General features: G+C 45.4%; 1 protein-coding gene across 26 annotated transcripts in view; it reads left to right on the forward strand.

Annotated features, from left to right (window-relative positions):
- FBXL20 (F-box and leucine rich repeat protein 20) overlaps nt 1-19,857 on the forward strand; it is an 81,978-nt gene that overhangs the window by 48,757 nt on the left and 13,364 nt on the right. For all 26 annotated transcript variants that reach the window (XR_009155018.1, XM_058182139.1, XM_058182138.1 and 23 more), the window contains 5 exons: nt 662-792; nt 14,507-14,567; nt 16,650-16,694; nt 18,069-18,125; nt 18,959-19,171. Coding sequence is in view for 25 of the 26 variants with exons in the window: in XM_058182139.1 (XP_058038122.1) it covers nt 662-792; nt 14,507-14,567; nt 16,650-16,694; nt 18,069-18,125; nt 18,959-19,171 (507 nt within the window). In the remaining variant the exon portion in view is untranslated. The remainder of the gene's footprint in view (nt 1-661; nt 793-14,506; nt 14,568-16,649; nt 16,695-18,068; nt 18,126-18,958; nt 19,172-19,857) is intronic.

Below are 19,857 nucleotides of genomic sequence, written 5' to 3' on the forward strand. Positions count from 1 at the left end.
AAAACCACTATATTCACTATGTCACTATAATGACAAAGCAAAAGTCATTTTTTCCATGCCCAGACTCTGAAGTCTTTGTTTGATTCCATTCAATGACTAAATGTTTCTAAACTCTCAACTATTTCTTCACATTTCTATATAATGACCATCACTTTAATACCTTGAAAAATCTTCCAAAACCATTGTGATATTAGCATTTAATCTGGTAAATTTATCAGGCTTTCATTTGCCTTATATATGAACTTTTTTCAAAGTTTGCTTGTAGAACAGGCTGGGAAAAAATCTTTATTTTGAACTATCATGCTTTATTGGTTTTGTCTCCTTTTTGTTTTCAACATGTGTTAAAAATATAGTCTGTTTTTATGTGTGTATAAAAAGAGCTGAAAGAGGAAGTGCATTTTTTCTTCCAAGAAATTATCATGAACCAGTTTGTGGTGATGCCAAAAATGGAATATTTATCCAAAAAAAGAACTGATTTGGGGTGATAGTATGTAGTTGGCATTTTGGTTTTTCATAAGATAGTTGCCAAATCACTTATCCAACTGTTTTACCAGCAAATAGTTTTTAACATTTAATTTTAGAATTTGCAGAGAAAATTGAGCACAGCATCACCCCAATCGTGCTTCTCCTTATAAATGATTGACTTTCTTTCCTTTTCTAGCAAATAACAGATGACGGACTCATTACAATATGTAGAGGATGCCACAAGTTGCAATCGCTATGTGCTTCTGGCTGTTCCAACATCACTGATGCCATCTTGAATGCGTTAGGGCAAAATTGTCCAAAACTTAGGTAAGTAGATTTTTTTTCTTTCTGATCTCTTAAGATTCACACATATGGACTATGTGCTTGTTTGGAACCTTTTAAAATTTACAGAACTGTTTTGATGGATACTCTGTCCTCATGTCTAACTTTGTAACTAGGCACAGCTTCTGCTGAATCTCTTCAACTTTGACTATCACTGTATTGCATGTTCTTTGAGCCAATCGTATTTCACACTTATTGAAATACTTTACTTTTTATTTACATTTTCTTTAATCTCAAATCTTCAAAACTCCTTAGGATTCATCAGTTAGAAATATCAGGATTAAGAGTGTACAAAATGTTTTTAAATTTAACCATTTCAGCTCTGAACACTCCCCTTAGTTTTGAGTGCAAAACATTGATTTCAAGTGTGTAGCTAACTATTTCAATTATTTTGGGAACATTTGAGCTCAAAACAAGCTAGAGTTTCCCAGGACAGGCATATTAAATACACAACTACCAGTTGTCCACCTAACACAAATCATGAGAAAGGTAAATTGTTTTTTCCAATAAGCTATGGAAATTACCATGTTTAAACTTCAAATGGTGTAATATGTGAATAATTACCACAACTGTCAGAATAGGTCAGTCATTTTGAATCACTTGCAGTCCTTGTATATAATAAATCATTAGGAAAGACATCATTTGATCCCATCTTCTTGAACAATTTTCATCCTGTTTCCAATCTTCCCTTTTTAGAGAAATTAATGAAAAAGGTGGTTGCCTGGTAACTTCAGAGGGTTCTGGATGAAACAGATTATCTGGACCCCTTTCAGTTAAGATTTAGGTCTGGTTATGGTACAAAAATGGCTTTGGTTGTTCTTGTTGATAATCTCTGGCAAGAGTAGGATTTATTTATTTATTTTTATACTTTTATACCGCACCATCTCCCGTAGGACTCAGGGTGGTTCACAGGCATATTAAAAATACAACAATAATAAATAAGCAATTTAAAACCCAATTAAAACAAAATATTATAATAGCCAAATCACTAAAACGGTGAAAACCGGTTAAAACCCATTAAAATTAACTAAAAATATTTTATTCTTAGACTAGTCCAGCTCGCTGAAATAATAAAGTCTTCAGTTCACCCCTGAAGGTCCGGAGGTCAGGGAGTTGCCGTAACCCTGGAGGAAGCTCGTTCCACAGGGCCGGTGCTGCCACAGAGAAGGCCCTCCCCCTGGGGGTCGTCAACCTACATTGCTTGGTCGACGGCACTCAGAGGAGGCCCGCTCTGTGGGAACGCACCGGTCGTTGGGAGGCTATCGGCGGCAGAAGGCAATCTCATAGATATCCCGGTCCTAAGCCATGGAGCGCTTTAAAGATGGTAACCAGAACCTTGAATTGCACTCGGAAGGCTACCAGCAGCCAGTGTAGGCCGCGCAGGATGGGTGTTATGTGGGAGCAACGCGGTGCTCCCTCTATCACCTGCGCAGCCGCATTCTGGACTAACTGGAGTCTCCTGGTGCTCTTCAAGGGGAGCCCCATGTAGAGAGCATTGCAATAGTCCAGGCGGGAAGTGACGAGGGCATGAGTGACCGTGCGTAAGGCATCCCGGTCAAGAAAGGGGCGCAACTGGCGAATCAGGTGAACCTGATAAAATGCTCCCCTGGTGACGGCTGTCAAATGTTCCTCTAAGGACAGCCAATCGCCCAGGAGAACGCCTAAGTTCCGCACTCCTCCCCTGGGGGTCAGTACTCCCCCCCCCCACAGTCAGCGATGGTGTAAGCTGACTGTACCGGGACGCCGGAATCCACAGCCACTCTGTCTTGGAAGGGTTGAGTCGGAGCCTGTTCCTCCCCATCCAGACCCGCACGGCCTCAAGACACCGGCCCATCACCTCAGCAGCCGTTGGGGTGGTTGAGTGAAATGTACAGCTGAGTATCATCAGCGTACAGATGATAATCCACCCCGAAACCACGGATAACCTCACCCAGCGGCTTCATATAGATGTTGAACAGGAGAGACGAGAGAACAGACCCCTGAGGCACCCCACAAGTGAGGCGCCTTGGGGTCGATCTCTGCCCTCCTGCCAACACCGTCTGTGAACGGTCAGAGAGATAGGAGGAGAACCACCGATAAACGGTGCCTCCCACCCCCAATCCCCCCAACCGCCGCAGCAGGATACCATGGTCGATGGTATCAAAAGCCGCCGAGAGATCTAATAGCACCAGGACAGAGGAGCAACCCCTGTCCCAGGCCCTCCAGAGGTCATCCACCAACGCGACCAAAGCTGTCTCGGCGCTGTATCCGGGTCTGAAACCGGACTGGAACGGGTCTAGATAGACAGTTTCCTCCAGGTATTGAGGAAGCTGATATGCCACCACACTCTCAACAACCTTTGCCAGAAAGCGAAGGTTGGAGACTGGACGATAGTTCGCTAATACAGCCGGGTCCAGGGAGGGCTTCTTAAGGAGGGGCCTCACCACCGCCTCTTTCAAGGCGGCGGGGAAAACACCCTCCAACAAAGAAGCGTTGGTAACTCCCAGGAGCCAGCCTTGTGTCATCTCCCGTGTGGCCAGTACCATCCAGGAGGGACACGGGTCCAATAAACATGTGGTGGGATTCAACCTACCCAACAACCTGTCCATGTCATCAGGAGTCACAGGATCAAACTCAGCCCAGATAACATTCTCAAGACTCGTCTCCGCCATCCCACCCGGATCTATCCAATCAGTGTCCAAGCCATCCCGAATCTGAGCGATTTTATCAGACAGATACTGAATAAAATCCTCAGCTCGTCCCTGTAAGGGGTCCTCCCGAGCCTCCTGCGTGAGCAGGGAGCGGGTCACCCTAAACAGGGCGGCTGGGCCGATTATCTGCCAATGTGATGAGTGCGGAGAAATAGTTATGTTTCGCCGCTCTGATCGCCACTAGATAGGTCTGAATATATGACCTCGCTAGTGTTCGGTCAGGTTCGGAGCGGCTGGACCTCTAGGCGCTCTCTAGGCTTCTTTTCCGGCGCTTCATCTCTCTCAGCTCCTTATTATACCAAGGAGCTGGTCGAGTTCGTCGCCAGGTCAGAAGCCGCAAAGGCACGATGCGGTCCAAGGCGCCAGCTGCCTCCTCCTCCCAGGCGGCCACCAGTTCCTCGGCCGAGCCGTGGGCTAAGTCCCTCGGAAATGGCCCAAGCTCCGTCAGAAACCTCTCCGGGTCCATCAGGCGCCTGGGATGGAACCATTGAACTGGTTCCGTCTCCCTGCGGATGCGTCAAGATGGCGCGGTGACGATCTTCGCGGTGCGGTCCGCGGCCTTTCCAGGGGGTCTGGGACCGAGAGGGGGGTCTTTTTTAGCCCTCCGGTCCCAGACCCTTCCGGCGGAACATCAGAGGAGGCGTTTGGACTGAGGCCCGCCGAGCCGCGAGCCTCGGAACAGCTGACAGGCTCGGCGGTAGGCTCGGCGGGTTTTTTCCCTCAGCGTCTCCTGGGGCGGTGGTTGTTTGGCGGGGGGCCCGCGGCCTGGCGGCTCCTGGTGGCTCCTTTGACGCTATTCGGTGGCGGCTCTGCCCGGACTCGGCGGCTCTGCTCTGGCGACCCTGCCCTGGCGTCTTGTGTGTCGGTTCAGCCCCGGCGTTTTTCGCTGCGGCCTGCCTGGGCCTGCGGGAAGATCGGCGGCCCAGTGACGGCCCAATGGCGGCTTTGCGGTCCTGTGGCGGCCTTTCGGTAGCTTCGGTGGCCTCCTCGGCGGCCCGGCAGTTCCCTCAGCGTCTCCCCACCTTCCTTGGGGCGGTGGCCGTGGCCGTGGCCGGCGCTGCGGGCCTTTGGGTCTGGCGGCGGTGGCGGCGGTGGCGGCGGCGGCGGCCCCCTCCCCCAGGGGTTAGGGGCCTTTTTTCCAGCGCTGGATGGGACTTGGCGGACTTCTCTCCCTTGGAGCCTGGCGTTTTCCTCGGCTCATCCTTGGACTTGTGTTGGGGCCTGGCTGGGCCCCTGGCGGGGGTGATGGCCAAGGCGGCCGCGCTTGGCTTCCGGGTACCGGCGGCGATGGCGGCGGCGGCGGATGGCCCCCCCATTCCCAGGGACCGAGGGTTTTCGATCAATGCCTGAGAATGGCTTTTCCATCAATACCAGAGAGGAGGAGGCGAGAAGACCGACCGCTGAGTGATAGTGGCGGAGGGTCAGATGTTGCCATCTGGAGGGTTTCGCCCCTCGGAGGAGGACTCGGAGGTGTGGCTGAGCCTCTTTTAGATCCTCGGCCGGTCGGCCTAGGACTGTTCAAGATCTGGCCTGGAGCAGGCCTGGAGCAACTGGGTATGGAGTCCCTGACATCAAGGCCCATATTGACTGACTTTAACACCAACTGACTGACTTGATGGAGAATGGCTAGTCATCTGTACCTGGGGCAAGTGGGACCGTTCAGGTTAGAGGGCAGAATAACGGCCCCATGGAGCCCTGGAAGTCCACGGTTCATCTCGCCAGCCAGAGAGCCTAACCTTGCTATAATAACTGCGCTACAATAACACCTTGACATTTTGACCGGCCTGGATGGACTACTGACCGTTTTGTACTTTATTTATTCATGCGAAGATTTTCAACCGCGGACCTTCTTGCCCTGCGAGACTCCCCTCTCTCGCAGGTCTGGCCCTCCACATTATCGAGGCACATCTTGAGGACGGGTTTTGGAACCCGAGAGATGGCATCACGAAATCCAGGAGGCTTAGGGATTTTAATGAACTCTTTTAGTCGTTTTTATTGGGGGATTTTAAGGGAATTTTAAGGGGAGGGATTTTAAGGGAATTTTAAGGGGAGGGATAGGGCGGGTGATGGGGCAGCCCGTCGGGGAAACCAGTTCCAGCGCATGCTCGTGGCGACTATCAAATGGGTTCGGAGGTTAAGGGGGAGTGTGTTCCTTTGTGAGGTGAGTCCATTTGCACGGTAAGTGGGAGGGGCAGATATGGCGGAAGGGGATCGCATCGGTTTAGGGGTCACGCGTTCGATGTATACAGGCGATCGCGTGCCCGATCCCCTGACTTCTCCCGTTCCCGGATGGTCAAGATCCTCAGAGCCTGGGCCTTCGTCTAATGTTATGCAACGCACGGTCCGTGGCCAATAAGGCCCCCCTAATACATGACCTGATTCAGGGGGGTGCCACGGATATTATAGGCGTTACGGAGACCTGGTTGGGCACTGAAGGGGGTGTCCCCTGGTTGAGATGTCCCCACGGGTTTCCCGTGCATTCCATCAGCCGAGGGCCCAGGGTAGGGGTGGGGGGGTGGCGGTTGTTATTAAAGAGAGTCTAGAGCCGAAGGAGGCCACTGTACCTCAGATTGCCGGGTGTGAATCCCTCTTTGTGAGGTGGGGTCATAGATGTCAGATGGGCTTGCTGGTCGCGTACCTGGCTCCTTGCTGCGTGACAGCCGCCCTGCCCGAGCTTCTGGAGGTGCTTGCCGGGGTGGCAGTGGAGACCCCCAGACTTTTAGTCATGGGGGACTTTAACTTGCCATCTGCTGGCTCGTCATCGACAGTAGCTCGGGAGTTCATGGCCTCCATGACAGCCCTGGACCTGACTCAAGTAGTTGATGGCCCTACTCACATCGGGAGGCACACTGGACCTGATTTTCATCTCTGGTCAGTGGTTGAAGGATCTGGACTTGAGAGATATAGTCACAGAACCTTTGTCATGGTCAGATCACTCCCTCCTTCGCCTGGACTTTCTGACCGCTACCCAACACCGCAGGGAGACGGAACCACTACGTTGGTACCGTCCCAGGCGCCTGATGGACCCAGAGAGGTTTCGGACGGGGCTTGGGCCATTCCCTGAGGGTCTGGCTCACGGCACGGCAGAGGAACTTGCCGCAGCCTGGGAGCGGGCTGCGGCTGGGGCTTTAGACCGTGTCGTGCCTCTGACCTCTGACCCGGCGCAGATCCCAACCGGCTCCTTGGTTCTCCGAGGAGCTGAGGGGGATGAAACGCCGGAGAAGACGCCTAGAGAGTTCTTGGAGGTCCAGCCGTTCAGAGGCTGATCGGACACTAGTTAGATCCTATACTAGGACCTACCTAGTGGCACTGAGGGAAGCGAGGCGTTGCTACGCCTCCTCCCTCATTGCGTCGGCAGATAACCGCCCAGCTGCCCTGTTTCGGGTGACCCGCTCCCTCCTTCACCAGGGGGAGCGGGATGACCCGTTGCAGGGACGTGCTGAGGAGTTTAACGGTTATCTATACGATAAAATCGTTCAGCTTCGAGACGGTCTGGACCAGAATTGTGGCGATTCGGACGGGACGGCTGAGGGCGGTCTTGGTGATATTGTCTGGGATGAATTTGACCCTGTGGCTCCCGAGGACATGGACAGGTTGCTGGGTAGATTGAATGCCACCACGTGTTTACTGGACCCGTGCCCCTCCTGGCTGGTGCTGGCCACTCAGGAGGTGACACGAGGCTGGCTCCAGGGGATTACGAGCGCCTTGCTGGAGGAGTCTTTCCGCCGCCTTGAAAGAGGCGGTGGTGAGGCCCTCCTCAAGAAGCCTTCCTGGACCCGCTGTTTTAGGTAATTATCGTCTGTCTCCAACCCGCCGCGCGAAGGTTGTAGAGAGTATGGTGGCATATCAGTTTCCTGCACCTGGAGGAAACTGTCTATCTAGACCTGCTCCAGTCCGGCTTCTGGCCCGGTTACAGCACTGAGACGGCTTTGGTCGCGTTGGTGGATGATCTCTGGTGGGCCAGGGATAGGGGTTGTTCCTCTGCCCTGGTCCTATTAGACCTCTCAGCGGCTTTCGATACCATCGACCATGGTATCCTCCTGCGCCGGTTGGAGGGATTGGGTGTGGGAGGCACCGTTTATCGGTGGTTCTCCTCTATCTCTCCGACCGTCGCAGACGGTGTTGGCGGGCAGAGGTCGACCCGGCGCCTCACTTGTGGGTGCCGCAGGGCCGATTCTCTCGCCCCTTCTGTTCAACATCTATATGAAGCCGCTGGGTGAGATCATCAGTGGCTTCGGTGTGAGGTACCAGCTGTACGCTGATGACACCCAGCTGTACTTTTCCACACCGGGCCACCCCAATGAAGCTATCGAAGTGCTGTCCCGGTGCTTGGAAGCCGTACGGGTCTGGATGGGGAGAAACAGGCTCAAGCTCAATCCCTCCAAGACGGAGTGGCTGTGGATGCCGGCATCCCGGTACAGTCAGCTGAGTCCACGGCTGACTGTTGGGAGCGAGTCATTGGCCCCGATGGAGAGGGTGCGAACTTGGGCGTTCTCCTGGATGTACGGCTGTCTTTGAGGACCACCTGACGGCCGCCTCCAGGAGAGCTTTCCACCAGGTTCGCCTGGTGCGCCAGTTGCGCCTTTCTAGACCGGGATGCTTTGTGCACAGTCACTCACGCCTTGTGACGCCTCGCCTGGATTACTGCAATGCTCTCTACATGGGGCTCCCCTTGAGGGGCATCCGAGGCTTCAGTTAGTCCAGAATGCAGCTGCGGGTGATAGAGGAGCCCTCGTGGCTCCCGTGTGACACCTATCCTGCGCAGGCTGCACTGGCTACCTGTGGCCTTCCGGTGCGCTTCAAGGTGTTGGTGAACGTCTTCAAAGCGCTCCATGGCATAGGGCCGGGCTATTTACGGGACCGCCTGCTGCTACCGGATACCTCTCACCGACCCGTGCGCTCTCACAGAGAGGGACTCCTCAGGGTGCCGTCGGCGCGACAGTGTCGTCTGGCGACGCCCAGGGGAAGGGCCTTCTCTGTGGGGGCTCCCGCCCTCTGGAACGAACTCCCCCCAGGACTCCGTCAACTTCCGGACCTCCGAACCTTTCGTCGCGAGCTTAAAACTCACTTATTCATCTGCGCTGGACTGGGTTAGTTTTAAATTTATGGGTTTTTTAATGGGTTTTTATTCTAAATTTTAATCTTGGCCAATTTAATAAGTTTTTTAACTGTATTTTAATTGTATTTATTGTATCATTGTGTATTTTAATTGGCTGTGAACCGCCCTGAGTCCTTCGGGAGAAGGGCGGTATAAAAATTTAAATAATAATAATAATAATAATAGCGGTCCGAAAGTCTAGCTGAAGGAGTAAATGATCTGACCATGACAGGGGTTGAGATATTAATTCCCCTAACTCCAGATCATTAAGCCACTGTCCCGAGACAAAAATCAAGTCCAGTGTGTTACCCCCGACGTGGGTGGGGACATCAACTACCTGGGTCAGGACCAAGGCCGTCATGGAAGCCATGAACTCCCGAGCTGCCATTGACGATTCGCCTGCCGACGGCAAGTTGAAATCCCCTATGACCATAAGTCTGGGGGTCTCAACCGCCGTCCCGGCTATCATCTCCAACAGCTCGGGCAGGGCTGCCGTCACGTAGCAAGGAGCCAGGTACGTAATCAGCAAGCCCACCTGTACTCCCCGGCCCCACCTCACTAAGAGGGATTCACAACCAGCTATCTGCGGGACAGCGACCTCCCTCGGATCCAGACTCTCATTAATAACAACCGCCACCCCCCCACCCCTACCCTGGGCCCTCGGCTGATGGAATGCACGGAAGCCTGGTGTGCACATCTTGGTGAGCGGAACCCCCCCTTCTGTGCCCAACCAGGTCTCCGTAATGCCCATTAGGTCCGCTCCCCCCTCTTGAATAAGATCGAATATGAGGGGGGCCTTATTCATAAACGGACTGGCATTGCACAACATCAATCGAAGGTCCAGGTTCCGGGGTATATCACCACTCGGGACACGAGTAAAGCCAAGGGGCCCGGAGTGCGGTATCGCTTTCAAACAGCGAGAACGCACTCCCCGAACATGATACGAGCCCCTGCTTCCGCCATACCTGCCCCTCCCCCGTACCGTGCAGATGGAAATGCCCATACGTGGTTGAGCCTTAACCTCCTCCAAGACCTCCAATTTACGAACCTCCAGATCGTGAGCTTTAGAAGGGACTAGCCTAACCCCCTGTGGGCGTGCCCCCTCACCCACCCCATCCCATAACCCATTAGTTGATTTAGATAAAAATTTACAAAAAGCTGAATTTAAAAACCTCCTTAACCCTCTCTTAGAAGCATGCCACCTCTCGGGATTCCAAAATCCATCATCGAGGTAGGCCCTCGATAGAGAAGAGGGCCACATCCGCAAGAGGGGGGCATCTCGTAGTGCAAGAAGCTGGTTATATGAAAAAGTCATTAGAGTCTGAAGAAATGGTGGTATCCTGGTTTGTCGAGATCTTAAACGACAGTCGTTGGGCAGAGCCACCAGCTGGGAAACGAAGAGATCTCAAAAAGTGCATGGTATAGGCAGCATAACCCTGGGTGGAACTAAGATGGTCCACCACCCAGGTTCTCACGAAGGTTCCATAAAGAGGAGAAAAAGAGCAGCGACCGTTGCCGCCACGGGACGTCTTCCGCGATAGCGGATGGGATAATGCAACTGTCTTTTCTCTCTTTGATCTCTCAGTAGCGTCCAATACTATCTGCATAGGTATCCTTTTGGGCCAGCTATGGGATTGGAGCTGGGCAGCACAGTATTGTACTGGTTGTGCTTCTTTATTCAAGGCTGATCGAAATTGGTATTAATAGGAAGTGAAAGATACAGCCCACGGCCATCTTGCCACAGGGCTCAGTATTCCCTCCACTCCTTTTTAACATCTACATGAAGTCACTGGGTGAGATCATCCATTACCATGAGTTGAAATATTTTCTGCATGCTGAGGATATTCAATTCTGTATTTTGGGGATTTGGGTCTTGGGGGTTGTGAGGGCCTGGATGGGGGACTTTAACTGAACCCTGGAAAGATTGGATGGCTTTGGGTGTATGGAGCTCCAAAATCCAGGATTTTGACATCTTTAGTTCTGGATAGTGTGGCAGTGATCCAGACAGATCTAGTCCACAGTTTGGGTATTTTCCTAAACTCTCAACTCCTTGAAGAGCAGGTTGCAATTGCGGCAATTGCGGCTAGGAGAGCTTTGCACAACTTCAGGTTGTACATCAGCTACAGCCTCTCCTGGCTCAGGAGTCCCTGAGCTCAAGCCCTAATCATCTTGCAATTGGACTACTCCAATATGCTGTACAAGGGGCTATAGTTGAAGAGCATGCAACTATAAGTTGAAGAGCTACAGCTGGTACAGAGTGTAGCATTACCATCGGCCCAAGAGCGGCCCATGTAACACTACTGCTCTGTGGGTGGCTCTGATTGCCAGTGTGCTTCCGGGTGTAATTCAGGTTGTTGGTAATCACTTTCATGACATGGTCCAAGATATGTGTGGGACCTTCTCAAGTAACAAACTATGAATTCATAAAGAGATTTCAAGAATAACAGAGCAGGCTTTTTTGAGTGCATACAAGATTTTCAGTTATATACTAGAGTTACAGGATAGAATTACCTTGCTTTAATTATATTATTTTATAATAATAATAAAAAATAAATTTTAATTTAATTTTAAAAAACTAGTTTGAAAAGGATGAACTGAGAAAATTGTTCATGAGACAGGGCAGACCAGAGAATTGGGAAGAATTGTTCCAACATTTTGTGTTAATTGATAGGCAATTGGAAGATTTGAGGTACAGATTAAATAGTAAAGGGAGAAAGTTTTACAGTCTCCCTTCACCCCTACCCCCTTCCTGTAGCTTTCTCAGACACCAACACCAAACGGCCCACACAAATAGGCTTTCTTTACAGCTAAATGGAAATCCTCTGCTGAGAAGCAGCAATTCAGTCTCTGGCAATATCAGATCCATAATGTTTTAATCTTTTCCCTTCATTTAAAGCAATGAGGCTTGCTTCTCTGTTCAGTGACAGTGTATCTTGTGGCTGTCTCCTCCTTTTTTTTCTTTATTGGAAAATACCGTATTTTGCAGACTATAAGATACTCCGAAGTATAAGATGCACCTACCTTTTGGGGAGGAAAACAAGGGTGGGGGGGAATCTGCCTCTGCCTCCCAGCAATTTACCTCCTTGCAGCAAACAGCCTGGTCAGCTTCAGCACAGCCTGATTTAGCACAAGCAGCTGATTCCAGCGGCCTCCCGGAATACGTCCTATCAACTGTTCCAGGTTGCTGGGATCGCCACTGCCGCCTCTCACTGCTGCCGCCTATCGTTACCTCCACACATCCTGTTTTTGGCCCGTTCCAGGTGGCAGGAATTGCTACCACTACCTATCCATACTGCCTGAAACAGGCCAAAAATGTGACACGCTGAGGCAGAAAATGGGGCATATGGGGGCTGAAAATGGGGCGCACTGAGGTGGCGATAGGCGGCAGCAATGGGCAGTTGCAATCCCTGCAAGCTGGAACAGCTGATAGGCAGTATTACAGGAGCCAATCCAACCAGCAATCAGCTGCTTGTGCTAAATCAGGACTGTTTGCTGCAAGGAGGTAAATTGCTGGAGGGCAGAGGGCGTAGGGTGGGGGCTGGCGGGTGGGCGGGGCTTCAGCAACTTTGCTGTATAAGACGCAGAGACATTTCCATCCACCCACTTTTGTGGGGGGAATGCGTCTTATACATCAAAAAATACAGTACTTATTTTTTAGCTTACTTACAAAGCATTTCATGGAAAGCCTAATACAGTCTGTCATTTTTCTGCTTTCTTCTCTCTATATTATATTTTTTGAACCCATGATTTACTCTTTCAGTAAATCTCATCTCCTTGAAAATAGATTTTTTTATTGCTGAGGCATTGGATTATTTATTTATTTATTTATTTATTTATTTATTTATTTATTTATTTATTTATTTATTATTCCAATTTATATACCACCCTTCTCCCAAAGGACTCAGGGCGGTTTACAGCCAAATAAAACAATACAAACAATACAAAAGTTAAAAGCATTATCAAGAATGGAATTGTATATTTCTTTTTCCGTTATTTTTCTTTTCTTTCAAAATCAGCCTCAGTATTTCACTTAACACTGGAATTTTTATTGCTATCTTTTTTCCCCCTAACTCTAAATACCACTAGAAACACTGCTTTATTCTTTCCATGACACTTGTACTTTTTAGGGTTCCTAATTCAACTCCTACCCTCAAAACGATGCTATAGAATACTGCACACCAGAATAACTAGATACAAGAACAGTTTTTTCCTGAATGCCATGAAATAATTCCCTCAACACTGGCATACTATTAATCTTCTCATCATTCCTATCACCCATCTCCTCCCACTTATGACTGTAACATTGTTGCTTGTATTCTTACAATTTATGTTGATTATTTCCTAGTATGATTTGATTTCTTATTTGTACCCTGTGACTATCATTAAGTGTTGTGCCTTGTGATTCTTGACGAGTGTATCTTTTCTTTTTATGTACACTGAGAGCATATGCACCAAAGACGAATTCCTTATGTGTCCAATCACACTTGGCCAGTAAAGAATTCTAATCTTGTAATCTAATCTTTTACCTGAACTGAATGCATGTTTTACTATGTAAAAAAGTTCATTCCTGGCCTTCTAAAAGGAAGAGCTTTCCTCACAGTATTCTTCTAATAGATAGCAGCAACCATGTAGGCTTGTTATGAGTTACCAGCTTTGCCTCTTGCAGTCTGTAGTCTTATCAAGAGTGACAGCAGAACTAGCAACATTTCCCTCGACTAGAGCACTACCTTACTGAAGGCTTCCACCTTTACTCAGCATAAAAATGGATTTGAGCTTACAGTAAAATGCAGTCCTTGGAAGGGCTTTTCTTGCTTTGGTAACCTTATGTCGTTCAGGCTCTTCCATATAAGAGGTTTTTATATGCCTAAATGTGAATGAGAGAAATCATAATAATAAAGCATTGCTTACTTACCTGTAATTTCAGGTACAGGTAATTTGTACAGTAGTCATCTGCAAATTTACACAATGCACCATGTTACCTTGCTTCATCTCAAATGACCTTAATGTTTCTTCAAGTCTTTTGTATCAGTCTTAGGAACTGAGAGGGTTCAGTGAGAACAGTGCATAGTCATATAGTACATGTGAGGATGGGGCTCCTTTCAAATTTGTAAGCTCTGGAAGGCGCTGAATGGGGCTAGGTGGAGGCACACAAACTATGTGTGTCAAATCACAGAGTATTTGAAGAACAACAGTTGCAGGTAAGTAACCAGTTCTTCATCCACAGGACAATATAGGAGCATGTAAGCATGTTATATGTTTAGAATATATCCCATATCTTTGAGGGGAAAGCATAAAATATCACTACATAGAATAGAGTTTCACTATACTATTATGAACTGTTCCCCCTCCCTTTCTGAAGCTAGTTTATCAGTCAGAAACAAGTATGATTCTTCCATAAATTAAGATAATTTTGATTAGATCAGTTTGAGAACCTGAACAAAATTAATTTGCCCTAAAGCAGGTTTATGAAGCATTGTTGAGAATAAAATGAAAACAGGACAGTGACAGGACAGATATTGGAGAAATGAGGGTATAGACAAAGGTGTTTCTTTAGCTAAGAAAGGCAAGCAAGCAGGAATGGAGATTTTTGTTTGTGAAAAATCTTTAGTACCAGGACTGAGAAACATAATAAAAATATTAAAATTTAGGAATTAGTCATAAAAAACAAACTTCTTGTTTCTGAAATTTATACTGTCATATTTCTTTCCTCTATTAGTGTTCTATTTTCTTGATAGAATTGTTGATCTCTAAAATCCCATGAAATGGAAGTAGGAAGAATTCAACATCTCCCCTATTTTGGAATAAGGGTTTTAAAAAGTACTCCTTAGTTCATACTGACTTTCTGAGATTTCAGAAGTGGGTTTTAAATGCTAAAACTGTTTGTTGGTACATCTATTTATTTTCCGTGCAGAATATTGGAGGTAGCTCGTTGTTCCCAGCTTACAGATGTGGGCTTTACAACTCTGGCTCGGGTAAGCATTTGATGTCGAGGTTGCCTTTTCCATTACAGCTAGTCCTTGATTTACAACAATTCATTTAGTGATAATTCAAAGTTACAATAGGACTGAAAATAGTGACTTACATTCGTTTTTCACACATATAACCATCGCAACACCTCCATGATCACATGATCAAAATTGAGATGTTTGGCAACTGACTCACGACAATAAATTGTAAAATTTATAATAAATTTTAAATGACAGTTGCAGTGTCCAGGGGTCACATGATCACCTTTTGTAACCTGATAAGCAAAGTCAATAGGGAAGATAGATTCACTTAACAGCTGTGTTACTAACGTAATAACTGCAGTAATTCACTTAATGATAGCAAGAAAATGGAGCAAAACTTATTTGATAAATGTTTCACTTAGCAACACAAATTTTGGGCTCAATTGTGGTCATAAGTTGAGGACTACATGTAAATGCTGTTCTTCGCTGTTTATGCCTGTACTTTATAAGTGAACATCTTCTGTTTCAGTATTTCCTTGGCAGCCATTATGCTCTCCTTTAATGCTGCTTAGGAGCTTTAAGGATGGAAGAAAAAAAGCAGATACAGAGTCTCACATATCGAAATTGGTAATGCTAGTAGGTCTTGAGCCAAAATGGGTAGGATTAGTCCTAGTAACAAAGAAGAAAGGAAAGGAAATTAAGGATCCCACTTGATATAAAAAGAATGGCATTCTGTTGCCTTTCCTGAAATATATGAAAAACAGGATATGAAGTCTCAGAATAAAAAAACATGAGAATGAATGAACAAAGAGATTTTCCCATTCATGCTTTATCACCAAAAATTACTGTGTTTTCCCAAAATAAGACTCGGTGTTATATTTTTTTCCCTCCAAAAGAAGCACCAGGTCTTATTTCTAGGGGACATCTTACCTGCTTACATTGGGATCACTGCAGCCAGGTTTCCCACTCCCGAACACCTGTGCTACTGCCTGACTTCTTCTATGGCCGCTTGCGGCCAGATGCCACGTGGCACATCGTGCCAGTGCCACCACTCACAGCAGGATGCCTTGTGGCACATCGTGCCAGCGCCTGCTACCTGCGGCAGGACACCACTTGGCTCGTGGCACGCACACACACAAGCAGCAGCAGCAGCGTGTGACATCCCGCCATAAGCAGCGGCACTGGCACGACGAACCACACAGCCTCCTGCCATGAGCAGTAGTTGAATCTAGAAGTGAGTCCAGGGTTCAGGAAAAAAAACTAGCTTATGCCAAGGTGTGAGAGCTCAGTGATCATTTCCAGTCCTTATCTTTTCAAATGATATATCTTGATGCCTGCTTTTTTGTACAAACATGAAAGATCTGAAAAGATCCAGAATTCTGAGCTTAACAGAATATGCGATTCCAAGCATTTTTAAGATTATTGTAGTTTGATAGTGTCACAGGTGCTTGATGTTGAACAGAAGATGCAGCAAGTTAATATTTTTATTGGTTGTGCATTATCCACCAGTCTAGGTTTGGTGCACACATTCAAAAACCTTTTCCTCTTTTTTTATTTTTACTCTTTGCATTTTACAGGTAGCTTTCTGCAGTCTTGGGCCCCATTGGTCACAGTGGTTCAATATGATAGGAATTGAAATGTAATAATGTGGAGAGCAGTGACTAGTCTAAGCCCATAATGCATAGATAACTGTGCCTTATTAATGTAATCTATTTGAAGTACATTTGATTAGTTTGATATTACCTAGTGCTCAAAATAAAACCATTTCATGGAATAAGAACAAATTGCTTCGATAATTAGACATTTCCATAAAATTATATAATCTGTTGTGATTGCAAACCTTGATATGTTTTTAGAGCTAATTCAGAAAGAGGGGGCTGTGTATGTCCATATTTATTCCTGAACAAAATTAGCTTGCCCTAAAATAATTTTAATACATTACATGCAATTGAGTTCTCTAGCAAATTTGGTTTTTTTATCCTTAAGTAAAGGTTGTCCAACTGCTTACCACTGCAATTATTTCCTAGTAACAAATAAAACTATTCTGCAATACCAGGATATGTTTCTAAAAACAAATTAATCTTTAATTTTATGTATTTTCTCCAGAATTGTCACGAACTTGAAAAAATGGACTTGGAGGAATGTGTTCAGGTAATTGTATTATTTTCAACTTATTTTCTAGATTATTTAGTTAAAAAAGTTATCTAATGAAAAATAAATTACAATTCATCAAGAATCTGCTTGATTTTGCTTTTAAGCATCACAGCAAGCACTGAAGCAAGAAATATTTTTGAGTGATAATTTGGCAGTGAGTCCACTAATGATGAAGATAGGGTATTACTATACTGAGTTATTTTCATAGGCCTTTATTATATCTAAGAAAAGATATTTATGGTTATAATGCCACAAGATTGAAATAAGTCTCTGAGTCACATTTATTGACTTTATAATGAAATTCAGAATTGGAACAAGTGCAGGCATATCCTATCCAATATTTTGGCTTGCCTGGGCTGCATTGAGTGAAGAAAAATTGTCTTGAGCTGCATATACATTATATAATATAGTTGGTGTATAAAAATGCACATAATGTTAAAAGTTTACAGTCCTGCAGGACTGCATTATTAGCTGTCCAGGGCCCCATTCAGCCCTTGGGCTGCTGGTTGGACATGCTTACTCTAGTGAGAAGCAGCTGATCCACTTTCTCTTTTTGGCCCAATAAACATCTTTCAAAGTGTGCAATACATTAGACAGAAAGCGCCTTCACTCTACTTTATTGGCTGCTTTAAGCAGAAAAGGAAGAATGTCTATGCAGTTTTCTGACATCATGTGTTTCTTCTTTATTACACATTAGCAGAGAGTTGAGAATATATCACAGAGATTAATCTATTTAGTTCCATACAATTATATTATGAAGATTCACACACATAATAAATAGGAAAAGCATTAGATTACATGATGGGAAACAAACAACTGATATGTTATCTACCAGTATCCTTAGTATCAGCCTGGGAAAAGAAGAACAAAGTAGAGGAAAAGGTTTTTAAAGTATAGAGGATTGATTTCAATTCTGCATTGTCTGGTGCTTCTTTTTTATTTTTAATCAGATCCCTCCATAATTGTCAGCAATAATTAATTTGTGATTAAGTGAGTTTACAGGTGGTCTTCAGATTCATGTTCTTAGTTATTAATTGTAAAGAGACCCAAATTTTAAATCCTATTGAATGCAATCTGAATTAGAAAGACAAATTTTACTAATTTATGGATACTTTAGCATTATTACTGGCTTAGAAATACAGTACTTTTCTATATTAAGAAATTCTACAATTTGGCTTTTGGCCCCATCCAAAATTTTCATTGTGGAAATGACCAGAGAAGAATCAGTACCCCTCCTAGCAACTTTCCTCTTCAAGCTTTATGTTGTTCCTGAAAGAACGCTAACACAAAATAAGTGAAATGATGCATGTGAAACTTCTTACCAGTACAATATACAACTTTAGTTTCATATATGTCTTTGTTTTCTTCCAGATAACAGACAGCACATTAATCCAGCTTTCCATACACTGTCCACTGCTCCAAGTTTTGGTGAGTTACATTTTTCTTGCAGGTTAAAATTTTACTCAACCCATTTTTTCATCTGCACTATAGAATTTTAGAATATGAATCAGAAGGACCAAGAGAATATTTTATTATATATCTTAAGTGAAGTGTACCTTTAAGATGCTGAGTTATATAACTGATCATATATCCCTTACATACTATCAGATACAATTTGATATTCCCTAAATGCTCTGAACAGGACTGCAGCCCCGTTAAATGTCAACTTAAGAAGCTTTTATATATTATAAAATAAAAATTTCAAATCATTGCCAAGTGACATGCAATGACTTGAAAAAAACAATAACTAGGCACTGCAGAAATCTGAAGAGGAGAAAATACACCCTACAAAATAGCCTTCTGGAGATTATTAAGGTGTTACAGACCTAGCTGTTCCCCGAGGTGTCTGAGTCTTGTGCTGCTGGTCAATATAGATACAATATATTTATGAATTAGATTGTGTATGACATCAAGCGTTCGGTTTTATTAAACTCTAGTGGCGATGGTTTTAACTTTTGTAAGCTTTCCACAATCACTTTGGAGATTATTAAGATTGCTTACCAATGATTCAAATAAAAAGTTGCAGAGAGAGGAATTGGCATGCTATTCAAAATATATATGGAATTGGGTTTTTATTGAAGAAAAGAGGATCCATGGGGCCTGTGTATTTTCACCTGAAGGATTGTGCAGGATTTCAGCAGAACAGATTGTAGAGGATAATTGAGGCATGGACCTGGTAAATTAGAGTGAAAAAAATCTGCATAACCTGCATAAATCTGCATAATTATCACCTGTTGCTTTGTTTTCCCTTTTAATGGCAGAGTTTATCACACTGTGAGCTGATCACCGATGATGGTATTCGCCATTTAGGCAATGGTGCCTGTGCCCATGATCGCTTGGAGGTGATTGAGCTGGATAACTGCCCCTTGATCACAGATGCCTCCTTGGAACACCTCAAGAGTTGCCACAGCCTGGAAAGGATAGAACTGTATGACTGCCAACAGATTACCCGAGCTGGAATTAAGAGACTCAGGGTAAGAATACATTTACATTGTTTAATAGATAGATGTGCAGATAGTTCTAGCTCCTGTACTTGTTTAATTCTTTTCTCATCCTAACAATAGCTGCAATTACTTAGAACATATTCTTCAAACTGAAAGTAAGGGGTATATGACATAACATCAGCGTATTAGACTTAGTATTCAGTTTGAACTGGGAAGTTATAGATTCACGCCTCTATTCAGCCACAGAATGCAGTGGAAATTGGGAGTCAATCATTCTCTCAGTCCAGCCTTTCTCGCAGGGCTGTCATTATGGGATAAAATTACAGCAGACTTCCATGTAAACTGCTGAGATAAAGACAGGACTTAAATGTGACAAATAAACAGTAAATCAAAATTAAAGACTTGTTGCCTGGGTAGGTTAAGAATGAGATGGAAATTAGTTTCCAACTTTACAAAGTATTCATAGGACCCGTGACTATTGGTAACTTTCTATAAAAAATATCCTTCAAACAGGTAGTTAAAATTGAATTAATCCCATTAACTCCATCCTTCTGAGGTACTTTGATCTATTTGTGGGTCTATTCTGCTTTCTTGAGAGAATGTTGATATTCATGCATACTAGTAAGATCCTTTTCAGTGCAGAAAAGCACTTGCACAGTTCATTATTTAAAAGAGCTCAAAATAAGATAATCATTTACACAGTTCAAACATCTTAA

This window comes from Ahaetulla prasina, chromosome 4 (genome assembly GCF_028640845.1).
Source record: "Ahaetulla prasina isolate Xishuangbanna chromosome 4, ASM2864084v1, whole genome shotgun sequence".
Taxonomy (NCBI): domain Eukaryota; kingdom Metazoa; phylum Chordata; class Lepidosauria; order Squamata; family Colubridae; genus Ahaetulla; species Ahaetulla prasina.